We start from the raw sequence: 23,111 nt of genomic DNA, 5'->3' as shown, positions 1-23,111 counted from the left end.
TTTATTATCGGCAATGACTTATACATTTGCAGTGGAAATAGAATTTCATGCCGTGCGTGTTGGATTGGGTAATATATTAGGGAGAAACAAATAAACACACTTGACTATAACAGTCGGGCGCTTTATAAGCAGAATTTTATCGTTGACGTTTGCTGATTGATTTACTTTTCATTTATTTACATTTTGGTCTCCTATTAGTCGCATGGTTGGGGACGGTATGAGACTCCTCGAAGTAGGAGACCCAGGGTTTGTGGGATTCGATTCGTTTGACGATGTAATATTGTAATCAAACATCTAAGTGTGCATACAGCAAACTGGATTACCGTAATTCTTTTAACAATTACTTATCAAAATAGAGGCCGTTGATAAACTATGTTATCATTTAGCGGGGAGGGGGTATCTAGCCAAAGACCACGGTCCACCCATTTGTGTTTCAAAGAAAATTCCACCATCAACTAAACCTGAAAGGTTTCATTAGCAGTCGGATGGTTCAAATTTAAAAAAAAAGTTTTAAAATTTAATATTTAATATCTTCTTTACCAACAACGATTAGAAGACGATTAAGATTTCTATGGAAATTACTATGACAAAATTTGAAAAAAAAAAAATGTTCCCCGCATGTTAGTACTGTAATGTTAATACAAAATTATCTCTAAGTGAAAACTAATTCCTCAAACAATAATAAGGAACACTGCAGTAGAAACAAATCTTTTTGAGCTAATTTTGTTAGGGATTTTTGCAGAAGTTTGTCACACTATAATCTCACATTTCGCTTAGTAATAGCAAACCAATTCATAAATATCTCTTCTCCCATTTTTCAAATTTCTGTTTCATTCATGAACAAATGAAACACATGATCATTGGGCGAGCGGGGGGTTATTCGTCAAAACCACACAAAAGCACGAGGGGGGAGGAGGTGACTGAAAAGTCAGGAAAAATGTTCACGTGGTTTATGGACGACCCCTAAGAAAGATATGGGGATTGGAATTTCAAACTTTTTTTAAATTTAAAACCGCTCTTATTAGCCGTCATTTACATTTACCGTTATATTTTTTTTTTGTAAAGAAGATGCAATAGTACCTAACTGGAATTTACAGAAATTACAATAAGGTTTAATTATCGCACTCAACATTTTACACCAAAGCCAGATTTTCCATATTTTTGGAATTAATATACATTAATAATAATTCTCAAAAAAAACTTATGGGCACAACATAATCGCAAAATAATGGTGAACGCGTCACGAAATGATTTCTTCAACCCTTAAGTGGATTTTTTGGTGTTGGTGTTCGTTCAGAGGTTTGCCAAGCCGCATAACTATATAAAACTCGTGAAGATCTTTTCCGAACAATATTTTTTCTACATCCCAGAAAATTTACTTATAATAATAATGCTCAACATATTGTCGATTTAAAGTCATGCTTTAGAGCATTCATGATGTCAAAACTATGTATCATTGCTTGACAGTTATCGAATGAGTGCAATAAAACTTATTTTAATCTGCATTTTATTATGCATATAAAAATAAACACACATTGTTTGAAAATGTATTGGAAAATATGAAGTTGGTGCAGTCCCATATTGAAAAATAAAGGCATACCAGTCTCCATATGAACTTTTAATTTAAATTTCAGCTGCAAACGTGAATTGTGTTCAAGTTTATTATTTTTTGCTGATCATTAGAAGCAAAATTAGTAAGCTATGCGGTTGTGTTAAATATGTCAGGAAGAAATGTAAGGGGTCATCCATAAATGACGTAGCTATTTAGGGGGGAGGGGGATCTTTACGGGGCCCATATAGCCGTAGTGGTAAACGCGGAGCTATTCAGCATGATCAAGCTGAGGGTCGTGGGTTCGAATCCCACCGGTCGAGGATCTTTTCGGGTTGGAAATTTTCTCAACTTCCCAGAGCATAGAGTATCTTCGTTCCTGCCACACGATATACGCAAGCAAAAATGGTCATTGGTACAGTAAGCTTTCAGTTAATAACTGTGGAAGTGCTCATAAGAACACTGAGATGCAGGCTCTGTCCTCTGTTTTGTTTGACTTATAAACTTGGTTTATAAAATGATGATTCAGCTTCAAAACATTCATCAAGATTGAAAAGAAATCTGAGAAATTTTAGATTTTCTTGATAAATGCAATCAAACAGATTTTTCAAAGCTTTAAATGGTTATGTAAATATTATATTATATTCGTGTCTTAATTGATAAATTTATAAATAAACAAAATCAAAGTTTAATAAATAAATTAAAAATCAATGCTTTAACTACTTGGAGTACATTGTTTTCTCATTTGTTAACAAGTCATAAAGTCAGCCGTTTTCAAGACAATAAAATATGCTCTTTTCGGCAAATATTACATGAAACAAGATATTTATACCGTGTATTATGCATTCAATTTTACAGGACTCACTCAATCAACTCATCGATTTGTTTTGATGTATCAATGCTCTTGATGGAATAGCCTGAATATTAATGAGGACAACAGATTCGAGTGATATCGAAATTGTCCTATCATTCAATTTTATTGATAACTTGGTAATTTGATAATTTTTTATTATTTAACTGTTTCATTATAGGTTGTGTAGGTTTATTTTATTTTGAAGAAAGATAATGAAGTTCAGCTGAAATATTAATAGAGATAAATAATTTGTATAATAATCGCTAAAATTTTCTAAACATTCCAAATATATCAAGTGTAATCTTTTCTATATCTGGCCACTGATTGCCAAATGGATTTGAATTTGGATAATAATTCATTTCGAATTAATATATTGTATTGTTCATTTTCATTGAAATCTATTTCCTAACAAAGAATAATTAAAAAAAAAACAATCCTTTAATAACGAAATTTTTGTTCTAACTAAAAATAAACTTAAAATATATTGTACCCTAACTCAACAATAACGAGCTTCATCAATCCAATCAATTTTTTCACATTTATATAGTAAACTTGTTTGGATTGGTGACAACAGCAAAAGTAATACAATTTAGCCTATATGAAACTAGATACCAAAATTATGTAACAGGAACTGTGTTTATTTGAAACTGTTTTCCAAATTACTTTCGAGGGGGCCTTCCTTAGCCGAGTGGTTAGAGTCCGCGGCTACAAAGCAAAGCCATGCTGAAGGTGTCTGGGTTCGATTCCCGGTCGGTCCAGGATCTTTTCGGGTTGGAAATTTTCTCGACTTCCCTGGGCATAGAGTATCATCGTACCTGCCACACGATATACGAATGCGAAAATGGCAACTTTGGCATAGAAAGCTCTCAGTTAATAACTGTGGGAGTGCTCATAAGAACACTAAGCTGAGAAGCAGGCTCTGTCCCAGTGAGGACGTCAATGCCAAGAAGAAGAAGAAGAAGAAGAAGAAGAAGGGGGGGGGGCTTGATATGCTACGTATTTTCCAAGGGGAAGCATCAGCATTTGTGACGAAACATTACGAGAGGGAGGGGGGGGGGAATCAGTGAAAAATGCTACGTTATTTATGGACGGCCCCTAATAGAAAATTATAAACATTTGTATGAAAGAAAAACTTCAAAGTTTGAGCGCTATTTTCTCAGTGCCTACTTTTTTCAATATGGGCCTTTATGGACAGCATAAGTTGTTCTTAGAAAAACTTTCTTATCGAAAATGTCTCTGAAATTTTGTCCTGAACAACTTATTCTTATCACAATTCATGGATAGTCAAAATTAAAAATGATAAAAAAAAAAGATTATTGCGTTATAAAAAAATGAAATTTTGTTTTCATATTTTTCATGATAAAAAAAATCAGTATATATCGTCCCCTTGATGCTACAACTAGATAACTCGAAATTTGAAATTTTTGACTTCAATATGTCAAAACATTTTTCTTAATTAGATCTGCAAAATATCCACAGGTCTTAAGCGTGTGATTAAAAATACACAAGTTAAAGATTATTTTTCAATCATAATCTCTGCGATTAACCATCACCTTGTTAAACAGTCATACTTTCAAAGTTGCACATCTCAAAATTTTGATTTTCGAGTTATCTAGTTGTAGCATTAAGGGGACGATATGTTCCCTTGACTTCTCCAAACGGTTTACTACAATCTCCCCACTGAACGTTCTGTTCTAAAATCAACATATCGGTGCAATAATTCTTAAAATAAATTGCTTGCAAAAACTAATAGCCAATTTGCAGAAGTTGTTCTTGAGTCAAAATGATCGATTCATCTATAGAAAACTCTTTTACTATTATACTAAAACCATGGTTAAAATTTAATCCCATATATGGGGCACGGTTTCTTATAATCGACTCATTCTGGGTAGCATTATCAATGTGGAAGTAGAACCGTGATATTGTTTTCTTTGAATAGCACCAGCAAAAGATTCCACAGAGTTTTCATGTTTTAAAGACTATTCATTTTATAAAGAGGACACCTTGTTTATGCTTTATCTTTTTTATCATGTATATAAAATGTGGGCTTCGTAGCCGTACGGGTAGTGTCACCGAGGCATTAAGCCGCATCGTGCTAAGGAGTGTGGGTTCGGGTCCCGCCTCAGGTCGAAAAACTTTTCGAGAGGAATTTTTTCCGACTGTGCCACTGGGCGTTGCATGCTAGTTCGTTGTCTAGTGTGGTGCTTCCTTCAAAGGGCAAATAGCCCACTGGAAGCATTAACGTGTAGTGTCTTTAAATCCCAGAGTTTTCTGTCTGTCAGTAACGCTTTGAAAGGTTTCATTGAGCAGCATACAACAGCAATTTAAGAGCACAACAACAGTCAAATTAAGAGCACTGCAAAAGTCCATTTGAATGTAACAACATTACAATAGGGTCCTAAAGCCCTGTCCCAATTTTAGTGCCAAACGCTTACGTTCAGGCCAAAAACAAATGTTTACTCAATTTTTTAATGTTTTTCATTTGTTTAAGAACAAAAAACATTTTTTCATGTTTTTATAGATTTTGTCACACTCCTTGATTTGAATTCAAATTTCGGGTGTATTTTGTTTTCCGTGTCCCTTCCGAAATGTCAGATAGCAACAACCCCAGTGTTAAAACTAAAACCCCTGTGATATTTTTGTCGACTAAGCGAACGTCAAACATGATCTCAAGTGTCAAGGTTCATTTATGGATCCAATTTTGAAATTAAAGTTTAAATATGATATATCCGTTATTTGAGCGAGAAAAATTGCTAAAGTAGTTGCAGTAATATGATCTTTCGTGTTATTAAATGAAAACAAGATTTAATTAACAATTTTAGGACCCTATTGCAAATTGTGGAGCACTATAACAGCTATTGCACAGGGTGTTCTAGAGTTTTCCGGAGCTTTGTCCTTCCTAATTCGTATAAAAGTCACGATCTTTTTATCATTGTAGTTTTCCGGTTTTATGAACTTGGACGGTAATCAAAATGTAAACAAACCAACTTTATGCTGTTCGACCGCACTTAAATTCCGATGCAAGTTGAAAATGTGATTCATTACGGGTTTCATCATTTCAATATAAAGTTCAAAAACAAATAAGATATTTGCAAAGGAAAGATAAACATGATTGTGGGCCGAATATTCAAGTTTTTTTTTATTTACACAACCTTCTTGAGTCGATGTTCCATGGTTCGATATCGACTTATGAAGGCAAAATAAAAATATTTTTTTATGATAACTATAATGGTCCCCTAAAAGAGCTTTCCAAAGCATTCCTGTTCGATGACTCGATATATTCATTAGTCGATAGTCCCCTAATTACAATTCGATTCGTAGTATATCGTTGACGATCGCCATCGCAGCACAAAGATCTATACAGAAATTGTAGCACTGGTTAATCGGGATTCAATAGAATATTCTAGAATTTTCAGTCAGACTCTTCTCTCTAATTTATAGAAGCTTCTGGAACTTTTGAAATATTTCACAACAGCATTTAAGGCTGTAATTATTTCAGATCAGAATAACGGCACTATAACAATGGAGTATGGTTAGAGCATAAATTTGGGCGATTTTGCGTTCATAAATATCATGCGTGTCTCAGCTTATTATTCATACACCAATGGCATATTAATCAACAGAGAAATTTCTCTGTCCATGTTATCATTTTGCAATTAAACATAAACATTATTAATCTTTGAAAGAGGTTTTTGCTTGAAAATTCTTATGGAACGTGACTAGCCACGCTGGGTTAGCTAGTTTATCAATGAAATCATAATCGGTTTTCTGTGCATCGTAATACTATTATTTTCCTCTTATATGGAAATATAAGATCTTACAAAGAAGAACAAAGAAGTTTCGACAAAAACTTCCTAGAAAAGATGTTCTTCAAACTTAAACAATATTTTTCACATACCAAAAATCCGAATTTTTATGAATGAATTGTGTTTTGGTATACTCAACTATTATACTAGGCTCCAGACCTACCAATCTTTGACCATTCTAAACATTGTTCCTTATTCGTGTGAATTATAATTATTTTGATGGCTTTTTTGTTATAACACCATCGTGCAATAATATAATAGTCTAACGATACTGTATACAGAAAACCGATTACGATTCTATTGATATATTATAAAGATATAGCATGCACAAGGTGTCCACTTTATAAAATGAACAGTCCTTAAGTAAGTTCTACAATAGAGAATGTGGCTACTCTGGTAGGTGATAAATTATTATGAATATACATTAAACTTGTTCAACATACGATGATTAACGCTTTAAAGGAGACTTGACTGTATATCTTTATTTTGCTGGGGATAACACATGTTCACATGTTTATCAACAGCATGAGCAATCATGCATATGAAACGTAAAACCACATCGACTTTGGTTACTCTTCACCTCAGTAGTAAGTTTGGAGCAGTAGATACACAGTGTGCTAGTCGATCCGATGATTATGGTTCGAATTTGGTTTGCACCCTCTCGGTTTTTTGCGTATCTCCATACTTCCAATACATGCACTTAAAAGAGGCATATGTGTGGAAGTTTTATTTTTTAATACATGTGTTGGTGATGCACGCACATGAAAAAAAATACACATGCGACATCAACCAGGATCGATCCATGGTCATGAGCGTGAGAACCCAATACTATACCACAGCACTAAACCCGCTTGTTGGTATGCGTGGTGCAAAAAGCATATCAAGTTGTACTTCCCCATTTGTACCGTAAAAACTGCTCGACTCAATGACCGGATTATCTGCCTATCAATAGACGCTCAAAAACGTCATGTCGCTCAGAAGAACACTTTTCCGCCATCAATAGACGCAGAAAACGCCTATAATGACGGTTTCAACTTTTGGGTGTAGTAACAATAGTTGTCTAACTAACATTCTTTCCCTTCCCCGATGACAAGGACGTGGCCTCCGTCATTAATAACTTTTAAATTATGAGCTCTCGGTTTGTGCACATTAAGAATTGTAGAATTCAAAATTGTTAAACGACATTTTTTTCGATATTGTATCTAGATCAAATCATGTCAAATCATAGATGAGACGTCATCATTTAAACTTCAAAAGCAGTTCTCCTGAAAGCTGAAACTTATTCTATGAAATTGTGTTCACTGTGTTTCAGTTGGAGAATTGAATATAGTGAACACATTTCATGTAAAATTCTTGACTTTTAACGGAAACACTGCTTTAGAAAATTCTCAATTCAGTGACGGATTCTGCTTCCTTAATATTCCAAATGTTTCAAACTATTGAAGGAAAACAAATAAATACCTGCAAAAACTGAAACCAGCAAAACTGGGCACCTAGTGACTATACTTTAAAGAGCACTTCACAGCACTCAATGAGAAGGCGAGAGTTTACATTTTTGAATATACATTTTCCTAATGATGTAATGCACAATTGTTCGTATCAAAATAATTTGTTGTTGATTTTCCTGGCATGATTTGGGAAATCCGCGAAAATCGCGACAGAATTATATTGACTCGCGATTTTCGCGCCTGGCCCACCAAATCCGCTACAAATCCGCGAAAATCGCGAAATCCGCGAGAATCGCGAAATTCGCGACTGTTGTAACAGCCCTGTAAGTGTATTAAAAGTAGGGAATTTAGAGAGCTCATGCTGGAAAAAGAGACCAAACAGGAACCAAAAGGAAATTGAATGAACACCAGACAGGAACCAAGAAACCAAATTGAATCAGGAGATAATTCATGAAAGTTCATAAAGATTATAAGATAATCCTACCGGGAATTTTAGCAAAAGTTTGAGCGGGACAAGAGTTTTGTTTTTTTTTTTCAATTTTTGCAGCTCATTTCAAATCTAATGTTTTAAATATCATGCTGGTTCGAAAGTTATTCAAGTAAGGGATTTTCATTCTAAATATCATAGAAATCAATTGAAAATTGGAAAAGTTATGGCAATCTTTCGTACGCAAAAATTGTAAGTTTCGGTCGAACTTTCATTGCATCAAACAAAATAAAATTAAGATGTTCTTGACATTTTCTGGAAGGGCGTTTCTTGACCTATCATAACGATGCGTTGAGTTGTGTTTGTTTTTGCATAAATGCTTGGAAACCATTTTTGATTCGATTTTTAAAAGACATTCTTTACCAATGGTGCTCAGGATAGAGTATATTACGTGTCATAATAAGATTTTTAAGTAAGTATTCAGGCTGCATAAAAAATCGAAATTTTGGAGATCCTTAGCTGGAATTAATAAATTTTAAACTAGATTCTGAAAAATATTTGCAGGATCCTAGGTTTTTTGATGGGCTTCTGAGAAAACTGATTCTTGAGGATAATGAGTGCAATCTGGAGATTACTAGCGGACATTAGGGAGTTTCTTGCGAGATTCTGAAAATGTATGATGGAAATGGAATGCCGCTTAAAAAAGCTGTCGATTCCTAGTAGCTTCGTAAGATTTTAGCAGATTTCGCAATAAATTGTGGATTTTTATAGGTACTTTGAGTATTTGTGGCAAAGTCTTGAGATTGCTGAACTGAATAGGTTCCCATCGGAATTTGGAAATTGTTAGCGATTGTCTTGATACGTGAGAATATTCAGCAATATGCTACGTAATCTTAAGCGCCTAACCGGTATCGTCGAAACTCCTGAAATTTGGATTTCTAACGACAACCTGAAGATTTCTATCAGGCTCTTGAGATATCATAGCGAAAACCTGCGAATTTCCTCCGATTTTAGATGATTTGCTTCAAAATCAAAAGGTTATAAGTAACCATTGAAGGTTGAAGGCTTTTGATCAATTTGAAGTATGTGAAACATCTGCCACAATTAACAATATGGGTCTACAGATTCATAGAATACTCATACCCTACAAATATCTTCAGTGAAATGGATCGTTCCGATGTCTAGTATCATAGAATTAAATAACAAGATCTCCGTTTCCGTTTCTGGCAACTGAAAATTTCGACCTTGTTGCCAAAAACGGAATCCCATTGTATCTTAAAAATAGAAACTCTAGAGGCCTCATTCCAGAAAAATAGACACCAAACGGGAAAAAGGGAATAAACACGAATCAGAAGATAGGAGCAATCATTATAAAAATCATAGATGTTTCCTTCAGCTATTACTCCAAATATATTTTCAAGAGTTTCTTAAGTGATTCTTTTAGGACCTTCCAATCCCTCCAAAGATTATTTCATAGGAATTCTTCCAGTGATTCTTCCATCGATTTATCTAGGATTTGGCGAAGATTTTCGATTAGGACATCATCAGGGATTCAAGCAGTAATTTCTCCAGAAATGGTTCCACTGGCTTTTTAAAGTTTACTCTAAAACTTTCGTTAAGGATTTCAGCCAGGAATATCTCTAAGCTTACCTTCAGAAATCACTCCAGAAATCTCTCCTAAGTTTCCTTAATGAAATTCTTCCGAAATTATTTGAGAAAGTTTTCAAAGAATTTATCTAGGGTTTTTAGGAGATGTCTCCAGACAATTTTCAAGCAATTTTTAGAAGCTGTTGATGAACTGCTACAAGGGTCATTGAGAGGTTTTGGAAAACTCTCCTGGACTCTTTAAAATGTCTTAATAGATTTCCTAGATAACATTTTAGAAAAAAAAATCAGTCAATCCCAGAATGAAAAAAAATTCGGAATTCTTGAACAAAATCGTATAGGAATGATTGGAAGAATTACTGGTTTCATTGCTGGTGTAGAACCTTAGAGGAAATTCTGAGAAAACCTTGGATTTTTTTATTTTGAGAATGACACGAAAATGTTTGGAAGAACTACAGGAGTAATCCCTTGATGATATGCTGGAGGGAGTCCTAGTTAAATTTCATGAGGACTCCCTGGACGAATTTATTGAGGAATTCCTGAAGGATTTTATTATAAACTTCCTGGAATAGCTAGGAAAACCCGTAAATTAATTTTTGAAGGAATCGTTATGAAAATGACTGGAAAAATTTGCGAAGCAGTGTCCTGGAAGAAAAAAATACTTTGAAAAATCGTTAATATCTACTTTTGTAATAAAGTTTATAGGATTTCTGAAAAAAAGATTTCTTTGGAATATCTGCTAGCATAATAACTGGAGAAATCGAATTAGTGGAAAAATCTATAGAGGACACGGAAGGATCACATGAAGGAATTTCTGGAGTTTTCAGGTGTAGAATCTGAATAAGTTTTGCAAAATACATGGAACAATAACCTAGTTGAGAAGTTAGTCCAGAAATCTTTGAGGAAGACTGCAGGATCAATCGACGGATGGAATGCTGGAGAAATCCCTAAAGGAAATTTGTGCAGAAACTTCTTGGGAAAAACCCGTAATCTATTTTTTTGAATTCTTCAAATATTTCGTGGAATAAAGATAGGAAGAGTTCATGGTGAAAGTCCTGTCAGATTAAGTGGAGGAATTCTTAAAGAAAACTTCGAGCAAGATTTTCTGGAATAACTACTAAAGCTTAACGAAAATTCCTCAAATCTTGTTTAAACCTTTGTGAGTTTTTCCGAAAGAATGCCTGTAACCGCAAGTAACCACTGAAATCGGTAGAAGAATTACTCGAATAATTTCAGAAGGAAATCCTTAGAAAATCCCTGGGAGATTTTTAGAGTAATCTCTTTTGGATCAACTAGATGTATCAGGTCTTCGGCAAAGTTGTAGCTGGAAAGTTTTCAAATGAGGTGAGTGTATTCACTTTTCCATAAAATGTTATGACGAAGAGATAGAGGGCTGAACACAAAAGATTGGCGTTTTCCATAGTAATCTCCATATAAACTTCAAATGGCGTGTGCACAGTCAAATTTCTTCCGAATCACTGCAAACTTTGGAAGGATGCTATTTACCATAATAAAAATCGTTTAAGCATAGGGGAGCTAAAATTTCAACATTTGCATCACTCTAATGCCCATCCATACACAACGCTTTCTATTTATATCCAATGCCTAGCCCGAGAGCGCATTATTTTTTAGGTACAGAATTAGCACACAACACTACTGCCGTTATACGCATAATTGTCCCATGTTCCAAAATATGCAATCGAGAAAAACGCGTTTAAAGATTTTAACACATTTAGGCCTCGTATTGACCAGGTGTGTTGTAAATTAAATTAAAATCTTTACAACAGTATAAAGAATAGCGTGTTCATTAGAGTCAAGAGTTTTTATTATGGGAATAAAGTAAATTTAGCTAAGAAATTCAAAGTGGGACTCTTATGCCTAGAAATACGGGGTTTTTGGTGAATTTCTACGCATAACAGTCCCACTTATGTGCTAAGCGTAATGCTGTAGATGACCCTTCTTACGTATAGATTGTACTGAATGTAGCGGACGTATATCCTCAAGACTATCTTAAGGCACCTAATGACGGCTCAAGTGACATGAGCCAAACGGAGCCACGTGTGGGGAAGTGAAGAAATACGATTTTATAGTTTGAGATGGAAAGCAAAGTTTTCTGTATGTGTGATAATGAGACAATGTTGTTGTACTGTGTAATCCACCCCTCGTTGTCAGCACTCATAACAATAATACTGGCAACACTATCCACACTTCCTATAACGTATTTGTTTGATTTACATTCCATTGTCAGTTCATTCCAAAATAAATCGGCAAGAAGTGCAGACGCGTTTGATCCGTTTGATTTAACAAAAATTGTTCCATGTGTTATTCCGCTTAATCCGTTTCCATCCGATTCCGTCCCGACTAGTTTCCACCTCTGCCAACAAATGTATGAGTTAGTGAAAGAAAGAGTGGATGAGTAAGTTAGAGAGTTTATAAGATGTTATAAATTAATATATCGACTCTTCCAGCTGCAGGCTTGACAGAAATTCAAGGTTATTTTGCGGAGTAAATATTTAACTCAAAATTCACGACACATATCTTCACACGATTTGACATTTCTTTGGACTTGGTTAGCAAAATCATGATTTTTGATACATCGCAAATAAAGCTTCAGAACCATCAACATATTTGCCACTTGCATCGAAGAACCAATTACCCAGAATAACCCAGTATGTGGCCAGGTCACCCAAAACCTCTTGAACTATTCTTCTTTTGACATGATTTTGACTTCTTCTTGACTTCATCAAGTTTGATGTGTCGCAAGATAGGTCTCAGAATCGCCAATATAATAACCACCTCTTCTGGAGAACAGGGTACCCAAAACAACCTGGCATGTTATCAAGTTTTCCAAGAACCTTTGAATTACCCTTCCTTAGCCTTGATTTGGGAATTTATGTAGTTTGATGTTGTCAGCTAGGTTTCAGAAACGATGGTTTAGAGGCCATTTCCCCCAGGAAACCGGGAATTCGGAACAATCCGACATGTGGTCAAGTTATTGAAATACATTTGAACGACCTTTAGACTTGATTTGCAAATTCATGAAAATTGATATGTCGCAAGCCATGTAGACTTGGTTTGCTAAATCATGAAGTTGATTTGTCGCAAGCCATAGACTCGAAAATAAAAAATAAAACAGGTTGTGTTCCACATGGGATGTAAAGCCAACGTAAGAAGGTGTTCAAAACGATTTACAAAAACACCAGCTAATTCAAAACTGCCTACTGACTATTTTGTTCGAGATCAGCGCAGCGAATTGTATAGTGTGACAGTTATGCGTAGAAATACAGTAGTGGGACAGTTATGCGTGGAAATTCTACAATGGGACAAATTGACTTGGCTTGCTTTTCATTGAGTTTCCGAACAAAGTTAATTTTTGGTGTGTGTTTTCTAAAACTATACGTAAAAATAAACTGTTTAATGACAAAAAGTCAAAATGCACAAAAAGTAACATGGGACAATTATGCGTATAACGGCAGACTAGCCAGCAACTGTACTGGCTGAGGTTTCTATTGTGTGGGCTTCTAATGTCGCGACGTTCTCAAACAACCGGTTACGGAACATGAGTCCGTTCAATTCAAATGCCATTTGGAAAGATAGGACTATTTCGCACATGCATCAACCGTTTGTACACAGAAAATGCGTTTATTTTATCTGAAATTAATTTAATAAAGTCGGTTCATCCTTGCCACCGTTACAACACGTTACACACAGAAATTGAAGCCGTCATAAATTTTACAATTGTAAACAACAACTTTTTTCAGATTTCTGAACTAAAAGCGAAGAATTTCTTCGGTTTTCTATTGTCAACCGATTGATTAGACTATGGGCAAGCATATTATACAACCAGTGCCACCAAACGATAAAAAATGCCGAGAAGATTTTGGGTTGAATGTATAATCGATGTACACCCGATTCTGTTTTTGCACGGATTTTTTTTACACGGCCGTGCAAAAAAAGTTTCTATACATTTTTTTCGCCAAAACCTTATTTTTGCATGGAACGTCGAGAAATGGTGTTACTTTTTTTGCACGGTTTTTGAAATTTTGAACTGAAAACTTTTTTTGCACGGTACGCAGCCCCCGTGCAAAAACAGATTTGGGTGTACTTAATGAAGTAAACTTAAAACACATGGGAAATTTAGTAGATTTACGAGTATTGGAAATCAAAATCAACTGTTCAATCGTACATATCAAAAGAAAACATTACAATTTAATGAAGGGCAACGGAATTTCTCTGTTTTTTATTGGATTTATCGCATATTTTTGTTATGCATCGGTACGGTTTATGTTTGCAAGGGATGACGGTGTTGCCAGGTGAATGGTGACAGATTTTTCTAGCAATTGTTATATGCTTGTTTTCGGAACATTTGCTGCATATTATAAAAACTTTTCATTTTGAAAATAGTTTTCCATCACAAGATCACTGATTCAATAAAATTTTAATGATTTTTGTGATCAATCCACATTAAATGCTATGATTTTACAGATAGAAACTCTGACATCACTGCGCTCAACGATCGCGATGATTGTGCACACACGATAGACGCGTCCCGACGTATCCCGACGCATCGCACTGTGGAGCTTTTCAATTATTTTGGATGGTCCAAATTGATAAGCACTTGGTATGATTTTATGCTTTGTAGAGATGGTTTCTGTAATTTGAAAGAATTGAAAAACAAACAACGTATGAGTTTCAAATTTCTATGCTTTACCCAACCTTTCCGCACTGACAATTGATACATCAGAAAAAAAGTTGGATATTTTAGACTATAAACACAGGCATGTCTCAGTGTGCGGTGGCGGCGTCGATTCGCAGCAAGTGAAAACCATCGCCATAATAGTTTTGAGTGATGCGGTTGATAAAACTTTATAAATATTTGATTCCCGTTTGAAATGTGTTCCTTTAAGGAAAGTGAATGAAAGATTTGTTTAGTGGAAGTGTAGTGAACGCAATAAGAAATCCAAAAAACAAATGCTTGCTGCAGAATTACAATGGAAAAGGTAAGCACCTTCTATTTACAAGTGTAGTTGTGTGAGGCAATGAAATGCGGCATGAAATCGGAGATTTTTTTTGAGAATATAAATCTCATGTATATTGTCGCTAAATTGATAATGCTATATCTGAAAGTGTTGATTAAATATTGAAATACCACCTGAAGCATTTTTCTTCGCATAAATTATCCATTAAATCAGGTGATAAGCAGTTATATTTCATCGATGTTGTAAATACCAATACCATCATAACAATATGTCAATGATGACGCACCAAAAGGCCTTAAGGTAGAATTTTTTCCCCGTGTAGAAAAAGAAAAAAAAGTGGCTTTAGAGATATTTTATAAAATTGCATTAAGATAGTAACCAAGCATCTTTAAAGAGACCTGCTACCAGCCCTGCCACAGTGAATAGTGTGGTGCGCTTAGCCGGGCTTATGCTTCATCGAAGCAAGCAACCGCTGCGATCACGAAGGGACTTTACTAGTCCAACTCCAAATAGTAGTAGGCGCTGGTGGGCCTGGTCTAGTGCCATTACAGCATGCGGTGCAGACAACCGGCTGGTTTCGATGTTAGATACGACATCGAACCAAACAAGACGACATCCACAGAAGCGAGGGACGGTGAGCTAGTAGGCTGTCGTCATCGTGGTCGTATGATGTGAGGAAGCTGAGAAAGGGGATTGCATGAAGCATGTGTCACTTACCCATAAATACCTAACTTTTAGTGGAAGCAAAACCGATGGCATCTTATGTAGCTATTAGAGCTAGTATTGAATGGTTTGTGTTGTTGTTACATGATGTTCTATGTGTGTTCGAAACCGTCAACTACATCTATAACAAGATCGATGGTTTTGGATGCTTAAACGGAAGCGTCGGAATCATAATTGAGCGGCCCAAACAAAACCACACGGTGGGTTAGAATGCGAACTTAATTTTGAAAATTGAATACCGTTTTGTCTAATTCCGAACAGACTCATATTCCGAACAATCGGTTTTTGAATGACGACTTGGTTTAAATGTTTCGCTGAAATATGTCATCAAATAACGAGGAAATGACAGTCAATTGAAATTTATTTTTAACGTCTTTAAATCTGTTTTGTACTTCGGAAGAAGTGATGATTCTCTAATTCGAGGCCAGTAAAACAAGCTCAAAAAATTTTAGTTGCTATATTATTTATTTGATTACGATTTATTCGTGCCGTTCGGAATTTGAGTCAAAGTGTTCGGAATATGAGACAGAATGAACACAGTGTTCGGCATTTGAATCAAAATGTTATTCCATACTTTCACGTAAAAAATATACTAAACAAGTTTAAATAAACCTTTTTATCGGCACAACCAACAGTTAACGGTTAGACTTTGTGAAGAAATTAAAATTTTCACAAATGACTGCTAAATTATGCCTATCAGAATTTTTTAGAAGCATTCCGATTTCGATTTTAATGCCTTAGATAGAAACACGACCGATTGTGTCCAAAGGGACATTGTAGTCATGAAGAGTTCTAAAACATTTTACAAAGCAAATTCCTTTACGAAAATACCATCGACCGGTGAGATTCGAACCCACGCTTAGTCTTACTGAACAGCTGCGCGTTTACCGCTACGACTATAAGAGTCTTTACCGGTAATGTAAAACTCGAAACTATTAGTTGCCGGTGTAGACTCCGTTCAAGTCTCTGCGGAAAGCACCGCGCCGTTGAAAGCATGATTGACAAGTTGTCATCGTATACATGAGCATCAAGGCAACGGAACCGATGTATAGGAAACAAAGACGAAAAAGCGTGCATGGTAAAGCAGATGTGAGTGGGATTGCGTTAAGCTCATCCGATAAGGTCATATTCAGAGAAATCCGGAAGACGAGTTGTGATGAGTGTAAACATTTTTACAGTTGTATGCTGAATCAATTATGTAGCGGTGTTATTATGGTACATTGAAGCCACAAATTGATGAGATTGATTGGCTGATCGATTATCTAAAATTATCTAATAGATTGTTTACTTCTTTTTTTTATTTCTTTATTAGTATCATTCCAAACATTACATTAATTTCTTATATCTAGGTGTTCTGCGTTACTAGACAACAATATCATCCTAATTTGGTAAAACAAATTTATGATTTTATTAACATTTCATTTGCCGTAGCAGTTCAGATTTTTTACAGGTGAGTTGATTTAACCTGCTTATAAGAGAAAAAACACGTTTTCAATTTACTTAACTTAACTTAACCTAAATATATAACCCATTAATCGTGGCAATAGAAGATTGTAACGATTTTTGCGATTTTTTTAATTATTTTATTTGACATTTGTTCCAATGTTTCAAAATTGGATATTCTATGTAACTCATTGGTACTATACCAGGGAGGAAGCCTCAGAATCATTTTCAAAATTTTATTTTGAATTCTCTGCAGAGTTTTCTTTCTGGTATTACAACAGCTAGGCCAAATTGGTACAGCATACAACATAGCTGGCCTGAAAATTTGTTTGAATATCAAAAGTTTGTTCTTAAGACAAAGCTTTGATTTTCTATTAATAAGGCGATAGAGACATTTTACATATTTGTTACATTTGGCTTGAATGCCCTCAATGTGATTTTTGAAAGTTAAATTCTTATCTAGCATGAGCCCTAGATACTTAGCTTCATCTGGTCAATTTATTGGAACCCCTCTCATCGTGACAACATGTCTACTGGAAGGTTTTGAGTAAAGAGCTTTTGGTTTATGTGGCAATATTATTAGTTGAGTTTTGGAAGCATTAGGAGAAATCTTCCATTTTTTCAAGTATGAAGAAAAAATATCCAAACTTTTTTGCAATCGACTACAGATGACACGCAGACTTCGTCCTTTGACGGATAGGCCTGTGTCATTCGCAAACAAGGATTTTTGACATCCCTGAGGTAACTCAGGTAAGTCAGCTGTGAAAATATTGTATATATTGGTCCCAAAATGCTGCCTTGGGGAACACCAGCTCTTACAGGAAGTCTTTCAGATCTGGAGTTCTGATAATTAATCTGAAGTGTACGATTTGACAGAAAACTATGAATTATTTAATTTGCCAAACAATGTCAAATGCTTTTTCTATGTCTAGAAGAGCAAGACCAGTAGAATAGCCTTCAGATTTGTTGGAACGAATCAAATTTGTTACACGCAAAATCTGATGAGTGGTCGAATGGCGGAATTTATACTGTTCATTGGCAAAAATTGAATTTTCGTTGATGTGGACCATCATTCTGTTCAAAATGACCTTTTCAAAAAGTTTACTGATGGAGGAAAGCAAACTGATTGGACGATAGCTAGAAGCTTCTGCAGGATTTTTGTCTGGTTTTAAAATTGATACAACCTTAGCATTTTTCCATTTGTCAGGAAAATATACTAATTGAAAACATTTATTAAATATATCAACTAAGAATGATAAGTAACTTTCTGGAAGTTTCTTGATGAGGATGTAGAAAATTCCATCATCGCCAGGAGCTTTAATTTTTTTTTTCATGATAGTTCTCACTTCTTCCAAATCAGTCTCCCAGGAATTTTTGAAAACGTTCTCTTGATTGAGAATATTTTCGAAGTTCTGAGTAACTTGATTTTCTATTGAACTAGTAAGTCCTAAATTAAAATTGTGTGCGCTTTTAAACTGCACAGCAAGTTTTTGAGCTTTTTCGCAATTGGTAAGTAATAATTTGTTTTCCTCTTTCAATACCGGTATTGGCTTCTGACGTTTGGCATTAAAGTCACCAATGACAAAAAAAATTGACTTATTGCGAGTCAATTTCCGCAAGTCAGTTTGGAGTAAATTATCTTGCTGTCCAGAGCATTGAAAAGGCAAACAGGCAGCTATGGAAGTATATTTACCAGGCCTAAAGAAACACCTAAAGTTTCAAACACTTTAGTTTCAAATTACGAAAACAGTTGTTGTTTTATACGCCTATGAATGATGATTGCAACTCCCCCACATGCCCCATTTTCGGTAGACGAAGAGATGGAGTAGAGGTTTCCTGTGGCGGCAGGGTTTTTTTCCATTTGATTTGAAACAATTAGAACGGGTACTCGTAGTATAAAAAGGGGAGGAGTTCAAATTACCTGCTACGATATCGGCAAAGGATTTTCCTTGGGTAGATACATTCGAAATTGAAAGATTCGAACGGCTACCCGACGGATTAAAATTAGTTTGTGAATGAGCATGATTATAATCTTCCTGATGGGTATGATTCTTAACCAAGCGATCGTTACCTGAAAAATGAGCATTGTTCGAAACTCTACCAGGGAGATTCCGGAAACGATCCTTATCGTGACGGACATTATCGTTCATCTGCCTGTCACGAGCCTCGACGACTCGCCTACGCAAAGGGCAAGCCCAAAAATTTGACTTATTATTGCCCCCGCAATCAGCGCATATGAACTTATCGGTATCTTCCTTCACTGGACAGGCGTCCTTGGCCTGAGAACCTCCGCAAATTATGCATTTAGCATCCATGCGGCAATTTTTTGTACCATGACCCCACTTTGGCACCGATGGGATAATCGCTTATCAAAGTGAATTCTGTGATCCATCGATCCTCCCCATTAGCAACCATCCCTCCTAGTAATCTATGTGGAGATGCAGAGATAAACACGATCTCCAAATAGCAAAGGTTACCCACTAACAATCCACTCCCCAACCCCACCTGATTGCAAGGACATTATAAAGAACCATCAAAACTATTATTTTCAAAATTTACCAAGATTTACCGACTAAACTGCCTTTAAGCATATCCAAATTTACTTCGTTCGTTTCCTTGACCTGAGATATAGTTTGTAAACTGATAGGGTATCGTAACGTTAATAAATTACAATTACAATAGACATAAAAGTGTGAAATGAAAATTTTAAAATGGGGTTCTCCAACAAAGTTGGTTGTACAGACAGCAATGTAATCCTGATGTTTTGTGATATTATACTGTTTATGTTCATAAAACTAAATATAAAATAAAAAGTTTAAATTTACTCACCAAGATCATCCATGACGACTGCTTCTGGATATGTCGACCTGTATGACTAAACAAGATAGGAAGTGCTTCCTTGTCGTCCCTGAATCACACAAAAGTAACACTAGTTTCACACAGTATTCACTAATTCACTTTCTTTGATTTTGATTATTTTACCATTCAAACTTATCACTTAATCACTATGAATAACGCAGTAAACAACCACTTGTGTATCAAAACTGCTTTATTCAACAACGAAACACTGTTATCCGAATGCACCGCTGGAATTTACTGTCGTCAAAATCTAACACTCCCGACGCGCAGAACTCCGATTCGCTAATCCACGACGATTGATTTAATCCACTCCGTATAAAGTAAACATAAAACTAATCCGTTTCAATTCCGACCAGAAGACGACGACGTTGGTGAGAACGAAATTTTATTTTGAGATATTTTATGTTGATATGGATTGGTAGAAGTCAAAACATAAAAGGGTGTTCTTTGACATTACTCTGCATCCGCTATTTCGCGATATTTTCGCACACAACCGTAATGTGAAGCAGTGAATGGCGCGATGTTTTTTAGTTGCATTGAATGGGACGGCTTGTGCCATTCATTCGTCACTCTTTCGCAGCTCATCAGTGAGCAACGAAACTGTGAGTTATGTGAGAGAAGAATGAATGCTGGTGAACTACACGTTAAAACGATTTCCTGCTTTTTCCCAACATTTTAGTTTAGCGGGATGCGAGGCGGTATAGCAGGGTTGAAGCACAGAAAAAAAATGTATTTGTGGAATGTAATTTTTCCTGTGTGCACAACAGTGTCAACAACAGCTGTTTTGGAAATCTGACTCGACGCCCACTCTGCTGTCCTTGTTGCTCTATTTGAAAGAGTAGAGGAGCTAGTTTGCGCGCGAAAATCTTCTCGCTCGTTGTTGCTGCCAAATCTGACAGCGACTGTTTCACCGACCGTTTAGAACGACGACTGTTTCAAACGGTCGCGAACAGTTAGGAACTGAACGGTCAATACAATTTAAAATAAATTTAATATTATGTCAATGAATACTGTATTGTTTTCTTTTTATAATTTTATATGTTACAATTTTGGTCAAATTCATACTCTCGTGCGAAACAACTGTTACATTTGTCTGTGCAGCTTAAAGGTCCAAACGCAATTGTAACGGAACGACAACGGTTCTCCAGTATGAACTATAACATGCTTGAAAGAGATTCTAAGGCTTCCTCCCTGGTATAGTACCAATGAGTTACATAGAATATCCAATGTTGAAACATTGGAACAAATGTCATACCGGGTACCCCCGTTGGTTTGACCACATTTAATCTGAACACTTTTTAATTTGTACCCCGCTAATTTGCACATCGTTCAGATTAAAAATGGTTCAAACGTCATTTAGCTCATGGAACGGAGTAAAGTGAAATGGAACGCTGTGGAACGGAGCGCAGAATCAAAACAAAACAGAGAAAGAGGTAACCAGAAACACGTTTCTAGGGTGACTAGATGTTCAAATTAAAAATGAACCCCGATGGTTTGCATGAGGTACCGTTCAAATTAACGGGGGTGCACGGTATAAAATAATTAATAATTTCAGGCAAAAATCGTTACAATCTTCTATTGGTACGATTAATGCGTTATATATTTAGGTTATGTTAGGTTAAGTAAATTGGAAACGTGTTTTTTTTCTCTTAAAAGCAGGTGAAATCTCGCGTAACTTTTCAAAACGACCTATCTAACAATTCACACATTTCGAGAAAATCGAGCTTGAAGGAATTAAAAACATATTTTTAAACTGTATCAAACTGAAACATTTTTTCTCCATTGTGTTGCCTTCAGAGGAAAGCAGTGTAATAGAGTTCAACGTAAGGATGGATATTTTGACAATTTGTTAGCAAATTGCAGTGAAATCTGCAAAAACATCAGATAGGACGTTTCGACCAAAAAAATGTACATAGGATGAATTACATAGGTCGTTTTGTTCCAACAATTGTTACATTGGACATTCACTTTGGTCATTTTGTTTCAGTTGTAGGTACATCGGACATTTTAGATTGTTCACAAAACAATCTTGTTTTATAGAATTTGATATTGATTACCGTTAGAATTGAGTACCCGATCAACCAATGTTACAATTTCTTTATAGATCTTTGTGCAGCGATGACGATCGCCAACGATTCAAAACGAATCGATATCGAAATCACTGACTGGTTGACCGGGTATCCACATGCTCAATTATACAAGTTGAAGTGCACATTTTGTTGCAGTGTGGTAATCGCAGACACCAGCTGTGCTTTGTTTTGATTCATTCGATACTTCGGCGTCGCTATTTCCCCTCCGTCTATATGTCCCATGTAGCAACAGAAGGAGGGGAAACGTTGAGCTGTATATAGGACGTTTTGCTCTCTCGCTAGTTTTCTCTCATTCTTCCCATCGTTTGGATGCCAGATTCACTCACACTTGCTCGGAATGGAAGTAGAGTTTCCTTCTGCATGGCGGGTTGTGCTGCTTTGCTGTCATCGGTGTAGAGTGAAAAGAGCACAACAAATAACAGCAAGCGAGTGTCAGTGCAGAAGGTTCAGAAAAGCTGTTTTTGCAAGGTTCCCTGTCTGTGGCCTGAGAAAAAGTTTGTGTTGCGGAAAATGTCTTTCAATTTGACAAAAGGACATGCCCTCGGTGCAAGAGAAAAATGGATCTATCGGCAGCAATTTTAACGCCAGCTCAACGAACGTCTTGCCGCCAGAAGCCGTCGGTTTCGAACGGCTAGCAAACGATTCCGTCCGGGACACTTAGCGGGAAGACCCCGAGTTAGAAACCCGGAGGTGGATCCAGCAACAAGAAGGCAGGTAAATCGCAAACGCCCAGCCAAAAGAAACTTTCCGGCGTGGACAGATTCATTCCGAACCGAGCGACAACGGATTTTGATCTGGGTCATGGTGAAGCATTACGATGCCATGAAATAAACCGATGGGTGGAAGCTGGAGGAAGGACAGGAGCAGCAGAACGGAACGAATCCAAGCCCCAAGAATGCCGAGCGCATCAATATTTTGTCGGAAGTGCTGTGATCAAGGTAAGTGATATCACCAACTAGTGGATTTGGACCGGAATCTCCGGAACGGCACATGAGCTCACCCAAATGTGTCTGCTTGGTGAAAACGCCAATGTTCACGAAGAACGGTTTCCGCATCATTCCGAATACACCGGAGCGAATTCTGAACCCACCGAACGTCGTCAAAAACCACTATTTGAAAATGTCCTATGTAACTTTTTAGCATTGTTTTTATTCATTGCGTTACTTAGGACCTATGGCTGATTTTCTGATCAAAGGTCCAAAGTAACAATTGATTAAAAGCCAGGCTGATTTGTACTTTGGTTATTTCGTCAAGCTTTTAACAGATTAATTACTTGTGTATGTATCAATACGAGTGTTTCAATGTGATATTAAGTGGTTCACAACGAAT

At 36.1% G+C, this 23,111-nt stretch overlaps 1 protein-coding gene across 1 annotated transcript in view; it reads right to left on the bottom strand.

The window, feature by feature from the left end:
- Window positions 1-20,082, bottom strand: part of LOC5575182 (leupaxin) — a 225,779-nt gene extending 205,697 nt beyond the window's left edge. Inside the window, exon 1 of the mRNA XM_021846577.1 lies at window positions 19,663-20,082. Within this exon, the coding sequence (XP_021702269.1) occupies window positions 19,663-19,675 (13 nt within the window). The 5' untranslated portion in view covers window positions 19,676-20,082. The remainder of the gene's footprint in view (window positions 1-19,662) is intronic.
- Between the last annotated feature and the right edge of the window lie 3,029 nt (window positions 20,083-23,111).

Source organism: Aedes aegypti, chromosome 2 (assembly GCF_002204515.2).
Source record: "Aedes aegypti strain LVP_AGWG chromosome 2, AaegL5.0 Primary Assembly, whole genome shotgun sequence".
Taxonomy (NCBI): domain Eukaryota; kingdom Metazoa; phylum Arthropoda; class Insecta; order Diptera; family Culicidae; genus Aedes; species Aedes aegypti.
This window is presented reverse-complemented; position numbering and strand designations above follow the sequence as displayed.